Raw genomic sequence first — 18,418 nt, 5'->3', positions numbered from 1 at the left:
TATCTTATCATTATGTATACACGAGGTTGGGAAATGATGAATTAGATGGGCATTATTACATATGTACATAGTCACAATTCACAACCGCAGTGTGTGTGTATATGTACACAGGTGTATAAATATATGTACCCCTCACACCATAGAAGCTCCCCCACAACAATTGTACGTTGAAGACGGTGAAGCCATTTGAGCACAACGGGCAAATGATTTTAAGAAGAGTTGAATTTGAGCACAAACGGCAATTTGATCTCTACATTATATAATTTATATTAAAACAGGGCCAAATATGTCATTTCATATCAAAGGTACAAAAAAAGGGAATTATTGACTTCTTACACACTCAAAGGGTAAAATTGGAAATACATTTGTTTTGTTTTATTTATTTATTATTTATTATTTATTATTTTTTCTTTTCTCATTTTATATTATTACATGTACCAAGTAATAATTAAATTTAAAATAAATTACACTGACTTTCTCTTTAAATTATAACTCTGACTTTCTCTTTAAATTATAACTCATTCGGTAATGTCAACTGAGAAAAGAAAAAATAATAAATAATAAATAAATAAAACAAAACAAATGTATTTCCAATTTTACCCTTTGAGGTGTAAGAAGTCAATAATTCCCTTTTTTGTACCTTTGATATAAGCCCTGTTTATATATATTTACACTTTATTGATGTGGAGAGAGTTCAATTCATCGTAATTGCACATTATTCTTATCCAAATAAAAGTGGATCTTTTGAGTGAATTATTTGTTCACTTTATAAACATAGTTTATGTTTTATTTTTTATTTTTTTATTTTGAAAGAATATTTTACGTTGAAATAAATAGAGCCTACCTTTCGAAAAAATAAATAAATAAAAAATAAATGATGTTATAAAAATAATTTTAAAAAATTAAATACAGTAAGTGATGAATCATAATAAAAATAAAAAATAAAATTGAAGAGAGAATTCAACAGACCTATTTGTTATACCGGCAACGGATGACCAACCCGGATTTCTCCTCCATCACCTTTCGGCCAGGCAGGAGTGAAATTTTCGACGTCTGCAGATAAAATTAAATGGCCACTTTTATTAGCATCTGTCATTCCAAATTCATTTGAGCCTTGTGGTTTGCATGATTGGAATTTTTTTTTTTTTTTTTTTTTTTTGGGAAAGGATAAGCAGTCATACAAAACTCCTAATACCTAACCTCCCATTTGATAGTAAATGACATTTTTACCCTTGTAACACAAATGATGAGGCCATTACTATGAAAGGAAAAATCCAACAGCTAACACTGTTGGATCTCTTGAAAATTCACTCGCCGTTAGACATTTCATTATGTTTATTTATATAGGTTCTGTTTGTTCGATTTCTCAAGTAAAATAAATTTTTTTATTATTTTGAATTTTTTGGTGTTTGGCAAAAATTTAGGTCAAATTCATTGTATTAAAATTGATGAGTAAGTTATTTTTATTAAATTTTAATATTTTTTCTTTCTAAAACAACCAAACACCAAAAAAAATAAAAAATATTTCACGAACAAATAACAAACTAATGGGAAAGAAAAAAACTTGCCAACTTGTGGAATTGAACTGGGTGGTAATGTTGGCTCTGCATCAATATTAGCCTCTTGTCACGATCCGATTCCTAACAACGCCATGAACATAGAAGACACGCATGCTGGTTGGCTAAGAATATTCATTGACTGGGAATGGTTCCAGGGAAGGGGCGTGCAGGACCACAGGATGGTACCTCTTCAGAGTTCAGGCAGGTCGACTCGGTTCAGTTCGAGGTGCTTGTCGCTAGTCTTGGACTTGACTATGAAGAAGGGAGTTGGCCATCCCTGCACAAACTGGTCGGGAGCTGGAGCCGTTCCCCTGACGAGGCCATGGCAGGCCGAAACCAGTCAGCATGTATCCTTGGGAGGGCAGGTCGTGGTGGCTGACCAGGGCGCTTGCGCGAGCTGAAGCAACGCCTTGGTGCCGCACGGGCCGTGCCGCACGGGCCGTGCCGCTGCGCCAAATCTCTAGGCCCGCGACAAATGGTATCAGAGCAGGACTTGGGGTAAAGCACGGTTGGGTGCCCCCTTGTCGGTCCGGGAGGGGTCAGAGAATGAAGACGGTGCATTGAAGTTGCGTCGATGTGGAGGAATCAATGCAGTTGGGGGGGAGAGCCTCCATCTCCCTAGGAAGAGGCGTCCGTTGAAGTTGCGCATTGAAGGGCCGGAGGGCCGCGCGCACCAAAGTTCGTGCTTAGTCCTTGGGTGACGCAAACCATGGTGAAGGGCGAGCATCAAGTTGGCAGAAGGCCATTGCTTGCTCGGGATGTCGCGGAGGCGGCATGACGGAGAAGAGTCACGTCCTTGAGGAGTGGACGTCCCCTTGGTCCGAGGCCTATCATTGGGCGAGTGCAGTGCAGGGAGCTGCACAAGGAAGCGATGGTGGGAAGGCGAGCATACCGCATGGAGGCAGGCTTTGGAAGGGAGTGGACGCAGTAGTGAAGCGCCGCACTGCGACGAGGACGTCGCAGGATTTGGGTGGGGGAGAATGTCATGAAGTGATTCCTAAGACGCTTGGAGGATGGAAGACACGCATGCTGGTTGGCAAAGAGCAGAGTTTTACTGGGAATGGTTCCAGGGAAGGGGCGTGCAGGACCACAGGATGGTACCTCTTCAGAGTTCAGGCAGGTCGACTCGGTTCAGTTCGAGGTGCTTGTCGCTGGTCGTGGACTTGACTATGAAGAAGGGAGTTGGCCATCCCTGCACAAACTGGTCGGGAGCTGGAGCCGTTCCCCTGACGAGGCCATGGCAGGCCGAAACCAGTCAGCATGTATCCTTGGGAGGGCAGGTCGTGGTGGCTGACCAGGGTGCTTGCGCGAGCCGAAGCAACGCCTTGGTGCCGCACGGGCCGTGCCGCTGCGCCAAATCTCTAGGCCCGTGACAAATGGTATCAGAGCAGGACTTGGGGAAAAGCACAAAGGTGTGCCCCCTTGTCGATCCGGGGGTCTTGAGAATGAAGACGGTGCACTGAAAAAGCGTCGGTGGGCAATCAATGCTGTTGGAGGAGAGCCTCCATCTCCCCATGAAGATGCGTCCTTTAAGCCGGAGAGCCGCGCGCATCGGATGGCCGGAGGGCCGCGCGCACCAAAGTTCTTGCAAGTTCAAGAGGCGTGCAAACCGTTGTGAAGGGCGGGTATCAAGTCAGCCGGAGGGCGCTTGTTTGCTCGGGGTGTCGCGGAGGCGGCATAACGTGGGGTTGCGTCCCGAAGAAGTGGGCGTCCCTTTAGCCCGAAACCCTATCATTGGGCGAGTGCAGCCAGGGGTTGTACAAGGAAGCGATGGTGGGCAGGCGAGCATACCACTTGGAGGAGAGAGACTTTGGAATGTTGGACGCAGCGGAGTCAGCGCCGCACTGCGACGAGGGCGTCGCAGGATTTGGGTGGGGGAGAATGTCACGATCCGATTCCTAACGACGCCATGAACATAGAAGACACGCATGCTGGTTGGCTAAGAACATTCATTGACTGGGAATGGTTCCAGGGAAGGGGCGTGCAGGACCACAGGATGGTACCTCTTCAGAGTTCAGGCAGGTCGACTCGGTTCAGTTCGAGGTGCTTGTCACTAGTCTTGGACTTGACTATGAAGAAGGGAGTTGGCCATCCCTGCACAAACTGGTCGGGAGCTGGAGCCGTTCCCCTGACGAGGCCATGGCAGGCCGAAACCAGTCAGCATGTATCCTTGGGAGGGCAGGTCGTGGTGGCTGACCAGGGCGCTTGCGCGAGCTGAAGCAACGCCTTGGTGCCGCACGGGCCGTGCCGCTGCGCCAAATCTCTAGGCCCGTGACACTCTTCTTCACAAACATCGCCTCTACATGTTGTTTCAGATTCAACATTAGGTCCACAAAAGACAGGAGAGGGACTTACCGGGTAGCACGAGCGAACTGAATCAAATCGTTCCAACTTTTTTGAGCTCATGTCTTACTCTCAATCTGCAACGCACGGATGGTGAAATATTGGTAACAGACAACAAAACATCTTATTAGAGCAGCAAGACAGGGATTTATATATTAGAGCAAATGAAGTCAGCAGTTGTTGAGGGCTCACTATCGTTGTGGTCGGCCCATTAAGTCAAACAATTCTTCCGCCATGTCATTTGTTCCATATCGGATTCGGATGAAAAAGTGATCGGAAATAAAGAAATGGGTGTACAACATTATTCAACAGTTTAAGTTTTTGGATAAATCGACAAGCGTCCATCCGTTACAACTAGTATCAGAGCACCTGGATAAGCAGGGTAAATGGGTGGGTATGCACTACCCAATAGTCGATAAATGGGCAAAGCGTCCACTTGTTACACACGGCTAGAAACACCTCTATATACAGTCATTTTATCACTATGAAAACTTCAACACTTAATTTTTTTATTTTAAAAAGCAATAAAGGACCACTTAATGGGTAGTGTGAAGCCTCATAGATACTATACATCAAGATCTAAAGTTTTTTGGAGTGTAATTTGGTAATTTTGTATTTATTATGTTACCCTAGTACGAAAATATTTATTCATTCTAAACTTATTATGTTGTCCAAACGCGAAAGTATTTATTCATTTTGAACTTATTATATTGCCCCAGCGCGAATATATTTATTTATTCTAAACTTTCTCTACTAATGTTTTGTTTTTATCATTATAGTAAAAACTGTGAAATCCTTACAACTTTTGGACGTAACCCTAATTTTGAGCGAATCAAATAAAAATTTATGTCTTTTTTTTTTTTTTGAAATTTTTTTCTTTATATATCTCTCTAAACATATATATATATATATATATATATATATATATATATATATATATATATATATTTAAACTTTGTGAATTGTAGAACAAGGATTCAAATTTTTTGAAATTCCAGATTACTCTTTTCTACTAAATTTTTTTCATTATTTTATTTTTTTCGTACCAACACTGTTAAACAAAAAAATATTCTCAATATCAGTGTGTACTGATTTTTGAAGTTTTGAAAAATTTTGTTTTCTTTAGTTTGTACATTGTTTTTTATTTTTTATTTTCTATTTTTTTCATTACTTTTCTTTTATGATTTTCTTTTTCTTTTATATTTTTATCTTTACTTATTCATTACCGGCATCTTCCAATAGTATCATTTTTGATCATTTTATAAAATTATTTATTTTTATATGTTTTATAAAATGGTTCAGAATTTAGCCAATTTGAGGTTTAAATTTGTTGGATTTACTTATTTGCATCAAATTAAAATTTTAGAAGTGTTTTTTACATGTGAATGATATGATACACACAGTAAATATACTTTAAGGCGTTTTCTGCACTTGAGCCCATAAATATACACATAATCCATCTTTACATATATAGAAACAAACTGCTATATACTACTAATAAATTAGATGATTCTACTTCTCTGTACCTACAAACATATATAGATGCATTAACAAAATGTATGCACATGACAAAATGGGCAATAAGCCCGCTGGTATAAATTTGACCCCATTTGGGTGGACTAACAACCCCTTTTTGTTTTTTTTTTTTTTTTTTTTTTTTTTTTTCCCGATTGCGCTAAAATTGCATTTAATAATTTTTTTTTTTTTTTTTCTTTCCCTCGGGTGGGCCCAAGCCCAACAGAACCCACCCCTAGTTACGCCCTTCCTTCAGTGGATGCATGACCCTACTTGAATATGATAGATTTTATAAAATCTATCAAATTATTTATTCACATGATTGTAATAATTTTCCCTTCATCAATGATGTGAGCTATAACCTATTTAAGATTATTTATTAATGGTGAGCTTGTGAGAAAATCACATGCGGGGTAGGGGTATTCAAAGTCAATTTCTAGCCTTGATTTAAAAAATTGAAGTTGAGTGAAAAGGGCATAAAATAAAGTGTTCTAGCCCATCCTAGAAAAACCTACAGATTACTTAAATTAAAATAAAATATAACTTTGATAAAGAGGCAGAAAATGACAGTATAAATTTTAAAACTTATGATGAAAGAGTTACTTTAACTTAATTACTTGCCAAGCCCACTCTATATGTCCATATAATTTTTAATTTATTTTCATATATATGAAAAAAATTATATCCCCTAATATTTTTAATTGCTAAAATTATCTTTTATTTTTATTTTTTTTCTCCTCTCTCTTTGACTCTTCAAATTCTTTTAATTTTCTTTAAAAAAAATTGTATTCCTCACATGAGAGAGATATAGAGAGAGCATTTTGGAACAAAAAAAATATAATTATTGACAGGGCAGAGATATCGCACCATGCCCCTGTAACCTAACTGCTGGCAAAATTTCGTTCTTTTTCACCATCAGTACCTCTGCAATCTTTGTAATTCCTGATGCTGCAGCAAAACAAAGTGCAGTATTGTCGAAGCAGTTTTGCATCTCTAAATCTTTTGGATCCATCAATTTGACAAACTCCTCCACAAACTTGGTCTGTTTGGCCCCAGCTGCAATGTGAAGGGCTGTTTCCTCCGTTTCGTGATCCTAACAGCTAGTGCATGTCGATCCGAACTGATGAATTCTTCAGCCTTGTCCCAATCACCTGTGAGTGCAGCTTGGTATAATGGCACATACATGGTAAGATTTGTGGTTGGTTTAGCCCCTGACAGATATTATACAAGCAAGACAAATCAAGTCATGACTTATGCTAGCTAGTGATATTGACAAACATAACAAGTAAGTTTCTACCTACTTGCACATTATGCTTGTATATTTTGACACAAATTAAAAGGTAGCGATGAACGGATTGGTTTTGCAGGTTGAGCTAGCTAAATTACGAACTAATGGAAAAGAAAGAAACTCATAAAACTGAGAAAAAGACCGTGAAGAATTTCTGTAGAGATGTACTGGGAAACATTGGCACTGTCAATGAGCTGAACGGGAACAATTTCTGGTGGGGGCGATGGAGGAAGCACATTAACCCGGCCGGATATCTCCAACGACAGAAGTGATTAGGTCTTTTAGTCTTCGAATTAACTTGATCAGGGTACGTATATTTTGGGAAGCTTGATTCGTCTTTATTGAGAATGCCTTTTAATTTTTGAACTTCAGGGGGGACAGTTTATCTGGGGAGCATTTCAGGACTGAAACTACTAGGTCTTGTAGTTCTTCAGCTTGAGGTTCACTGGACCTATCGTCTGGGAAGCAATACTGGACTGAAAGAAATTGTTCCTTCTTTTTCGCTTCCCTGAGTGAGAGAAGTCGGTCCATTTTCTTCGCTTCCCTGAGTGAGAGAAGTCGGTCCATTTTCTTCGCTTCCCAGAGTGAAAGAACTGGTTCCTTCTTCCACTAGGTTTACTCTCAATCTGCAACGGATGTTTCAAAAGATAAAAGTGAAATATTAGTAACAAAAGGTGGAAGATTCAAGTTTCCCAAAGAGCATAGTGCGTATGAGAGTTCATTGCATAGTGAGAGTGTGAGAATAGGACAATAAATAAATAAAGTTTATTTCCATTATGCTAGCAACATGTAATGATTTTATTTCATTAATAAAATATTATTTATTACTCTCTCAACCGTCAGATGATCTAACACGGCTTATTCCAGTACCCTGTCTCTTTTGCAAAACGTCTTTTTATTGTTCTATCTTATTATGTGTGGACACAAGTCTTTTTATTGTCCTATCTTATTATGTGTGGACATAAGTGATGCCACGATAACATGAAAGGAGGAACAAAACAAATACAAACAGTCAAACGATGGACCTAAAACCTCGTAGATATCAAACGCCACGACCTTAGTTCACCGAAGCTAGAGCCTGTCGATCCACTCAAAAGCAGATCGATGGATCCAGAGCCTCGTTTCCCAAACCAAATCAAACCAAACAAGTCAAGCGATGGACCTAAAGTCTCGCTATGTAGATATCAAATGCCACGGCCTTGGTTCACCGAACCTAGAGCCTCTCGATTCACTCGAAAGCCGATCGATGGACCCAGAGCTTGGTTTCTTGAACCAAATCAAACAAAGTAGTCAAGCGATGGACCTAGAGCCTCGCTCTATTGATATCAAACACCACGATTCACTGAGCCCAATGCCTCTCAATCCACTCGAAAGTCGATTGATGGACCCAGAGCGTGTTCCCCGAACCAAATCAAACCAAACAGTCAAGTGATAGACCTAGAGTCTCACTCTGTTGATATCAAACGCCACGATTCACCAAGCCCAGCGCCTCTCGATCCACTCGCAAGCCGATTAATAGACCCAAAGACTCTTTCCCTAAACCAAATCAAACCAAATAGTCAAGCGATGAACCTAGAGCCTCGCGCTGTTACAATTCACCAAGCACAACGCCTCTCTCTTTTATATCCATCATATTGCTTTTGAATCCATCATATTGTCAAGTGATATACCCTATTATATATATTAACTTTGACTCCTCCAGTGTAATCAGTACCTACATTATGTATATAGAAGTTGCTTCGAGCTAATCGTGCTCGGTGACAGACAGTAACACTGCAATGGAGCAATACTGATCAGAGACGAGAGTGTTTGGTTCTCGAAAAAATCGAATATCAAATATATTCATTCTTTGAGAGAGGATGATTTCGTATCTTTAGTTTTCTGAGAAAATTATAAACAACTGTGAAAGCTGGATTAATCAAGCATTATTTTTTTTTAAGCAAAAGCTTTAAAAGAGTGTAGAACTGAAAAAAAAGTAATAATAATAAAAAATAAATAATCCACCAAACTTGTTCACATTTTGCTCTCCACATTTTGTCAATCAGAAATTCATCAAATGCCTAAATTGAAAGCTTGAAAAAGTGTGCATGAATATGACTTGTTTTCGTCAAATGCACATATACAACATTTTGACCTCCACATCACGAAAGCAAAAATCCACGTAAAGTTTATTTTTTTCCCCAGCAATTAAACAGAGCAGAATGCATAGGAGAGTACTCTAACATCAAAAAGAGCAAACCCAATAATATAACCTTCCAGGAACCAAAAAGCATGAGCACCAGGAACAATCCTCTCTACAAACCAAAAGCTTCAAACCACCAAAAACCTCCTTCAACTGCTAACCCAACAGCAACCCGCCTTAAACCACCCTTCAAACCACTGAAACAATCCATCCCTACCACAAGCTATGTTGTTACCTCACCAAACAACATCCTCCTTTACAGTAACAACCGCATATCAACTCACACTTCTTGCACAGGCCATGTTGCCACCTCACCAAACAACAGTCCTCTTTACAACAATAACCACAAACCACCTCATATTCCTCTCCAAACAAATCTTCCCAAACAGATTAACCAAAAAACCATACTTAAAAAACCAACCATTAACTCCCTACATACAGAAATTTACCACCCTCCAATCCCATCCTCACTCTCTTAGCCTCACATCCACTTCCCTACACCTACTGTCAATCCTATAAGGATACATTCAAATGATCTATGCTACAACAGTAACTCAGCCTCTAATCCATACCCTCAGCACACACATCAATCCCCTCCCAGCTCTCCACCTGCTAACTTAAATTTACCAAGGAACTTTAATCCCCTACTATACTCCTCCCCAGCACACCAGATTGACAGGCTACAAGAACAGCTGGAATGGAAAGATGAGAACCTTGGGAGAGCCATGGACATGTACAACTCACTCAAGAAGACTGTATCTGACCTGAGAACTGAGCTGGCTGAGCTCAAAACTCAAAAGCAACACCATGTTCCACCTCATCCAAGCTCTCCAACCAATGATCAACCACTACTAGCCACCACCACCACCACCACCACAAGTGGGCCACAACAAATCAAGGAGGGAACAAGTATGATTTCAAATTCAAACTCAAACTCAGATTCATTACCTCTAGTCAAACCCCATCTGCAGGTTCCCACATCATCAGTCTCTCCATACCCCATCCAAAAGAGTAAAACAGCAGACTGCTTTCCCACCAATTCCAACACAGACACTACAACCTTGTCTATTTTATGCTTCTAGCCAAATTCACCACGGACAACAGTGGTCCCACCTCCACCCCTCTCTAACCTTATATAACACATAACAGACAACACAACAGTAACCTCTCCCTCCCTCCATAATCAAACAACCATTAACCACCAGACAAAAGCATGGAATGAGGTAGTCAAACAAACCACCAAAATGTGTCTCAATTACCTACCTCCACCTCCTTCTTCAAGGTTCATTGATCCACCCAAAGAAGTTGCAGAGGAATGACTGAAATTCTTGCCTCTTACCACCTTGTTGGGATATCAATCCACAAACGAATTACATTCAAAGTAATCCAACAAGCTACTACCAAACTTTGGAGGTCTTATGGGCTCACAGATACAATCTTAGGACATCCCTTCTCACTCAGGAAATAGAACCACCAATCTCACTCTCAGGCACTATCCATTCACTGCATTCCCACATGGATAAAATTTTACAACATCCCTCATCAATTCTGGACAGCCAAAGGCTTAAGCCACATTGTTAGCATAGTTGGAGAACCTCTTTATGCTGATGAAGCTATTGAAGGAAGGACTAAGCTCAATTATGCAAGGGTCTGTGTTAATATTGACCTCTCCAAACCACTCCAAACAGAGGTCCAAATCAAAGTTGAGGACAACAAATTTGAATCAATCAGAATCGAGTACCAGTGGCTACCAAAGTTTTGCTTGAAATGCAATCAGCTTAACCACTCTTAAGCATCCTGCCCTCTCAACCATATCAAACCTACTACAAACACTACCAAAGAGCTAACCCCTTTCCCTAATAGCCCAACAATGAAAGACCACAGCCCAGCAGAGATAAATCACAACAACAATTGGATTACAATAAGGAAGAAAAACAAAAGACCTGCCACATCACCTGCTACATCACCTAAATCCTCTTCCCATCCACCAATCACCACAACAAATAACCAATTCTCACCATTAAACCACTTGAATCAACCTCACTCAACCAGTGAAACCCCTCATCAACCAGTGAAACCCCCTCCCCCTCAGCAAATAACAGCTCAACATCATCATCAAACCAAACAATGGTTCAAAATTCAATTGTAGTCCCTCCATCACCATCTAACCATCTACCTGATTACTCCCCCCTCCGCATCAAAAAACTTAACTTCACATAATATAGCTCACCCCCACCCAATTCACCATCAACTTCTAAGCCTCCTCCATCAACCTTTCCTCAGTACAAAAAGAATCCTAGACCACAGAAGCAGCTACAGAAACCACAGAAAGCCTCCACACCTGTTCTCTCTCACAAGATTCAGAACTTGAAGCTACAAAATACCTCCCAGGTCACTTCTACATTGAATGAACCTTTAAATGACACCAAAGGAAAACTCACAGCTAAATCATTGAAGAAAGAAGCAAGGAAGAAGTTCAGCAGCAGCCCTGATTTGGTGTGTCAGCATCTTGGAGACTCTCCACCCTTTAAATGATATCATTTGCAACTTGGAACATTAGAGGGATGAATCATCCCTCTAAGCAATCAGAGATAAAGAGACTAATCTCTGATAAAAAGCTTGATTTAGTCTCTATTATTGAGACCAAAGTGTTCCAGGCAAATGTGGTATCCATCCACAGGTCTTTGTGTCCCTCTTGGTCACTCATCCACAATTATCCTTACTCTCCCCTAGGGAGAATTTGGGTGCTGTGGAACCCTAACCAAGTAAACTTCAAAGTCATTGATACTAGCAGGCAGGCAATTCACTGCTCAATCTTTATCATTGGGCAAAACATCACATTTTTTACCTCATTCATCTATGCTGCTAACATGGCAACTGAAAGGCAGCTTCTTTGGGAAAATATTATTCATTTTGCCGGATTGTTCTCTCACTCCCCTTGGCTGATTATGGGTGACTTCAATATTATCCCCAACACTGCTGAGACCTTTGGAGGTTCAAGAAGGAGATGTCAAGCCATGGATGAATTCAAAGACTGTCTACAGCAAGCTGAGTTGGATGATCTCAAATTCAGTAGCATTCTCTTTTCCTGGTCTAATAAAAGTCAAGGTGCAGCCTGTATTGCCAAAAAGTTAGATAGAGTTCTTATCAATCACCAATGGTCTATCTCATTTCCACTCTCTAAATGCAATTTTATCCCCCCAGGTATATCTGATCGTAGTCCCATACTTGTTACTATGAATTTCAATATCCCACACAGGTGTGTTCCTTTCAAATTCTTCAATGTCTGGTATTCTCACCCTAAGTTCCTACACTCAGTTCATAAAGTGTGATGCTGCTACATCAGAAGCACAGCAATGTTCCAAGTGGTTCAAAAACTAAAAATGTTAAAACTAGTCCTCAGAGCTAATTATAAGAAGGAATTCTCAGAGATTGATTCCAAGCTTCATTATGTTAAGCTGGAACTTGACTCATGTCAGCTAGACCTGGATAAATCCCCAAATGATGTATTACTAAGAGAAATGGAAAGATCACTTATCTCAGAGTATCTAAGGCTTAGGAAGATTCAAGAAGATATGTTGAGGCAAAAATCAAGGATGAATTGGCTAAAACTTGGAGATTGCAACTCCTCATTCTTCCACAAATCTCTTTCTTCTAGAAACAATAGGAAAAAGATTGTATCACTTACCTTGGACTCAGGGCAGATAATTGATGATATGGACTCCATCAAGCTTGAAGTTGTCTCACATTTCCAAAATTTGCTGGGTTGCTCACCTCCTACCATTCATCACCTAAGTGACCTCACACCTTTCTTCTCCAAGCAGGTTCCCCACCACCTCCTAACCTACCTTGATGACAATCCTACTCCTACTGAAATTAGGAACTGTATATTCTTCATCAAAAAGTATAAAAGCCCCTGGACCTGATGGCTCCAATGGGTTTTTCTTTATGAAATCTTGGCCCATTATTAGAAGATCAGTCACTGCAGCAATCTCAGAATTTTTCAGAAATGGGAAACTCCTAGCTGAGGCAAACATCACCTACATCTCCTTGGTCCCAAAGTGTCAAAATCCTTCCTCTATACATGATTACAGACCTATCACATGTTGCAATACAATCTACAAGTGTATTGCCAAGCTACTTGCCCACAAGCTGCAAACAACCCTCCCATTCATCATTGATCCCTCTCAGTCAGCATTCATTTAGGATAGGAAGATCAATGATCCAATTCTCCTTACTCATGAGTTACTAAGAGGGTACCACAAGGATAACTCTCCACCAAGATGTGCAATCAAGATTGATTTAAGGAAAGCTTTTGATTCTATTAAATAGGACTTTATAATCAGCTGCTTAACCCTACTAAATTTTCCAAATAAATTCATCTCACTGATCCAGGCATGCATATCCTCTCCCTCATTCACTATTGCGCTCAATGGGGAGTTCTAGGGTTTTTTCAAAGGGAAAAGGGGCCTTAAGCAAGGAGATCCAATCTCCTCCTTCCTCTTTGTCATAGTAATGGATGCACTCTCATCCATCATCAACTGCTATGTAGGTAAATCACACCTTCAAGTTCCACTGGAGATGTAAAGACCTCAAGATCACTCACCTCTCTTATATTGATGATCTTCTCCTACTATGCCATGCAGACATCACTTCTGTCTCAGTTCTAAAATCAGCAATTGATCACTTTTGTACAATGTCTGGCCTTGCTATTAACCTCAATAAAAGTTCTATATTTTTCTCAGGGACTGATCAATACACAGAGAGCTGCATCATCTCCTTGCTTGGCATTGGGGTTGGGACTCTCCCAATCAGATATCTTGGGGTTCCACTCATTTCAACAAATCTAAAAACTTCTCATTGTAGCCTGCTTATAGAGAAAATAACTCACAGGATCACACACTGGACCTCTAGATCACTTTCCTATACAGGAAGGCTGCAGTTGATCAAGGCTATCCTAGTCTCTACTCAGCTCTATTGGTCTGGCATTTTCATCCTCCCAAAGGCAGTAATCAACAAACTTAATAGTATCTTCAGTGCATTCCTTTAGTTTGGACCAGAAATGAAATCCACCTCTACCAAAGTTGCATGGAGTAAAGTATGCAAGCCAAATAATGCAGGTGGTTTAGGCATCCCCAACTTAGAACTAAGCAACAAGGCTGGCATACTCAGATACATATGGGACCTCCAATCTCATGACCACAACAAAATTTGGGTAAATTGGTGCCATACTCACTTAATCAAATCCAGAAATCTATGGACTCTAACCTATCCTCAGCCATACTCCTGGAGTTGGAGGAAGATTCTCCAGTTGAAGCACCATGCTAGGTTAATCATCAAGCATAAAATTGGAGATGGCAATAGAACATCTTTCTGGTGGGACAACTAAGCTCCAGGTGGCCCTTTATGCTCTAGATTTCAACCCTCTATTCTCTTAGATGCTGGCTTTCAATTGGATATTCCAGTGAGTACATTCATCATCAATTCTACTACCATCACCAATGCAATTCCAGAATTAATCTCCATGAACCATCCATGCTCATCAAGGGAAGACAAGAAAACTTAGTCCATCTCCCCTTCAGGTGTCTACAATTTTAGCCACACCTAATGTGATACCCCTCGGATCCGAGACACGGGTTGATCAGGCCCAGGCCCAAACCCGAGGGGAATATCAAACAATTAATATTTAAACACGAACACGGAATACAAAGTGAATAAAGAAATAACATAATGAGCTGAAAGAAACTAAAATATAAAATCCTTTAATATTAAATACTTAAAATCCCATAAAATAATAATCCAACTCCAAAACCTCCAAGGGTACAACTCGGGAATCCATCCTGTGGACCCCTAAAAAGAAAACCAAACTAAACTGAAAAACTAAAAGAAAACCATATGAATAGAGCTCCTATGTCATCGGAAGAATGAGTGGTCGCCTTTGCTCAGCACGAACAAGCTCAATACTGGAACTGACGTACACCTAAAAAATAGGAGTGGGTCAGGCCCACGAACAAGTTCTATCCTACTACAATCCAAGCAAAGACTCTATACGCATATACACTCTAACCAACTCAACAATAACTATATAATCCGTGACTATATATATATATATATATATATCCACACTATGGACTCTCACTGGACTATGATACGGGTCTCAACCTGAGTAGAAGGTAACATGCAAAACGCACCTGAGTGGGCATGACTACCTAAGTCTAACAGGGTACACCTCAACCAGCATAGCCAGTTACGCGTCCTATTGCATATACGCTCCCTAACCGTTGACTCTGAGACTCAAGCTCAAGACACGGTACCATAATAATATATTTAAAATTCGTTCACACTCATCCATAAGAAATCCAATAAGTCGTTCAGCTTATTCAACCGCACAGACTTATACATAAGGAAGATTCTATTTTTATAATCCATTCCCTTAATCCAAAGTAGGTAGGACTTAGCAATTTGAGCTAATCCAAACCTAGTATGTCACCGTCCCATACCGGTACATACAATCCAATCCATCCAACAGTTGATAGAATACATAATCAATGCATATAGCAACTAAACCATAATAAGCATAAATAAAAATATAGACTAACATGCTTACTCCAGTAACTGATAGATCAAAATAATAAGACATATCAATTAATTCCATGATGAACATAAATTAAATAGATAAGCATCATGTTCATCCCATATCTCCGTTACAAATTAACTTACTCTGAGCATGCAGATAATTTATTCTTCTCGTCCATAAAACCATGACAAGTCTAATAAAACTATATTAATTATCATGTTTTTCCGCTATTAATAATATCATATTAATAAAATTTTCACTCACAGAGAATAAATAAATTAAGGTTCAGTAATTTAGAATTCCTCTGCACTGAAATAAAACACTTTCCGTCGAGACTTACCAGTGTTCAAGCTATAAACGCCTGCTGGTTTATTAAGCATTAATCCACTCTCTCAAGTGTTAACTAGACTTAGAACATCTCAAAACAACCAAGGATAGCTTCCTACAGAATCTGAAAATCCCAAAATCCGAGTTCCGTAGCCCAAACTATCGCCAAAAAACCCAAAACTGGAAAAACCTTAAAAAACCATGAAGGAGCCGGCTCCAAACAAGTTGGACCCGCCTCCAAACATGATGGAGCTGGCTCCAACCTATTTGGAGCCGCCTCCAAATCCTTTTAGAGGCTGCTCCATGATTCCATGGAGTCGCCTCTTCCCCCTCTCCTCCTTTCTGCTTGATTTCTTCCCCTGTGTCCACTCCGGCGACGTTCAGTTTATCTGTCCTCAATTCCTAAGACTTCTAGGTCTCTAAACTGAGTTCCAGTATGTTCAACAGACAATTTAAATCTTTATACAAACCCAGTTAATACTTCGGAACATAACTTACACAACAAAACTTAAAACGAAGTAATCGTTTATTCCTGAACACTCACTGATTACAGCATTCAACCCTATGATCCAGTTTAATTCCACTGTATTCCCATGTGTTCCAGATTAATTAAAACCTTATATACATCAATTTACATACATTAAAGGTTAAACAAGAAACCTCAAAACAAGCAGTACTTAATCATACAACTACGATCAGTTTTAAAACATCAGAAACATGAAGACGCAGATTAATTTTTAATCATTATTATCTTCCTGTAGTTGTATTAGACATGCAAAGAACATGAGTCTAAGGAATAGAGATATAATTAGAACTTGGCTTTGAGACTTTTGCTCAAAATCTCTACGTCGTCTTCAAAAGTTCTTGCGATTCCTACTGAAATCCCTCCTCTGTTCTTTCTCTACTTCCACAGACGTGAATAGGGTTCTAAAACCCTAGGCCTAACTTCATGACGTATATTTATAGGTTTACACCAAACCCTAGTTTAATTCAAACCCTACACAAATTCCATAGAAAACCTAATTAATGAATTATGTCAGCTACATACGTGACTTCTTAAAATCTTTAAATGAAAACAAATAATTAAATTAAAATGATGATTCAAAGAAATAAAAATTATGTCATTTAAACAACTTACCAATTTAAAATTAAGTCAAATAACTCAACTAATTCACATAAATCAAATCATTCAAATAATTCAAGTAATTCAAGTAATTCAAATAATGCAAGTAATTCAAATAATTCAAATAATTCATGTAAATAATTAAAAATTTAATTAAAACAATAAATTAAATACCATGACTATCCTTTTGAAATTAGGGGTATTACACCTCAGCTTATCTTGCAGGCAATTTCCCTTTAGTCAATTGGCACAACTTAGTATGGAACTCACCAACAATTCCATTGATGAAGTTTAACTTATGGCTTGCAGTTCAATCCAAACTTCCCATTCTTGACAGTAAATCCATGGTGCAACACCACAACAATTGTGTGCTATGCAACCTCTCTCCTGAATCCCACTCCCATCTGTTCTTCAGTTGCAGCTTCATTTCCCCAATTTGGAGATTTATCCTTGACAAAATTCACTTCCACTCTCCAATCCAAAACTGGGAGGATCTGATCCAAAATATTAGCTGCACTTGGAAGTCAAACTCACCTACTAATCAGCTGCGCAAGATTGGTCTATCAGCTGTGATTTACCACTCATAGGAAGAGCGCAATTCCAGAATCTTCCAAAAGAAGAAATCCTCTCAGAGAGCAGTGCTTGCAAAGATATGCAACTCCATTACCTCAATCCTCAAATTAAGGGTTCTGAAGGATTGTGCAACATCCCATCGCATCCTAGCTGACTGGAATCTCTCTTTTTCTCGTTGCCGTCCCCCTCCGCGTCCGCCGGATTGATTCAACGGCTATCCTCCTTAATAGAGGTTATCGAGCTCAATTACCGGATTGTTAATCTCTTCCCCAATTAACGGCTTCTAATCCGTTAACTGTGGTAGTTATCTTTGTGTTCTCAATGGGCTTGTCTCATTGCTTGGGCTTCTTTGTTTTCCCCTTTTGGGCTGCCTGTCCTCTTTGAACTTATTGTTGTCTCCGTTATTGGGTTGGTTTGGCCAAAGGCCCACACTGTATCTATCTTTTCATTTAATGTCAGTTGCTTCAATTTTCGAAAAAAAAAATAATAATATAACCTTCCGTTTTTAAAGAAGAGGGGAGAGATTCGAGCCCGTGTGGGAAAAAAAAGTACGTGTAAATGTTTTTCTCGCCAATGAAAAAATATACATATTAACCATTCCCTTGAAAAATACAGAGAATCAATTACGAAATCTTCACTTATCAATGTATGTGTATGTATATATATATATATATATATATATAACAACATTTAGACATTAATCATCTACAATCATCTTCAAATAGTTTCATATCTTTGGAGGGAAAAATGAGTTTAAAAGCTTGTACCTCTTAAAGTGAAGATTCGAGGCAATGGATTGTACAGAGAGATGAGTGAGAAAGATGACAGGGAAGGGCTCGTTTGAGGGAGAGTTATATTTGCAAGGAAAAAAAAAAAGGATGGTCTCCGCATTTAAGACAAATATGAGCACTGGTGGCTAAGAATAAATACA

The 18,418-nt window shown here is 39.4% G+C and overlaps 1 protein-coding gene across 1 annotated transcript; it reads left to right on the top strand.

The window, feature by feature from the left end:
- The first annotated feature begins 11,451 nt into the window (after positions 1-11,451).
- On the top strand, positions 11,452-13,937 carry LOC132276560 (uncharacterized). Its single transcript, XM_059778033.1, has 4 exons — positions 11,452-12,004; positions 12,092-12,146; positions 12,234-12,772; positions 13,534-13,937. Exons 1-4 carry the CDS (start codon positions 11,452-11,454, stop codon positions 13,935-13,937), a joined length of 1,551 nt encoding a protein of 516 aa, XP_059634016.1.
- Positions 13,938-18,418: the final 4,481 nt, after the last annotated feature.

Source organism: Cornus florida, unplaced genomic scaffold (assembly GCF_030987335.1).
Source record: "Cornus florida cultivar Cherokee Brave unplaced genomic scaffold, ASM3098733v1 CherokeeBrave_3.0.0_Hap2_Chr01, whole genome shotgun sequence".
NCBI lineage: Eukaryota > Viridiplantae > Streptophyta > Magnoliopsida > Cornales > Cornaceae > Cornus > Cornus florida.
This window is presented reverse-complemented; position numbering and strand designations above follow the sequence as displayed.

What these genes read in the sequence shown, in the direction of transcription:
- LOC132276560 (XM_059778033.1), top strand. Translation starts at nt 11,452, where the DNA reads ATGAATCATCCCTCTAAGCAATCAGAGATAAAGAGACTAATCTCTGAT. An exon ending in AATTTCAATATCCCACACAG is followed by an intron (nt 12,147 to 12,233) that starts GTGTGTTCCTTT and finishes CTGCTACATCAG; the next exon opens with AAGCACAGCAATGTTCCAAG. An exon ending in TCCTACTGAAATTAGGAACT is followed by an intron (nt 12,773 to 13,533) that starts GTATATTCTTCA and finishes TATGCCATGCAG; the next exon opens with ACATCACTTCTGTCTCAGTT.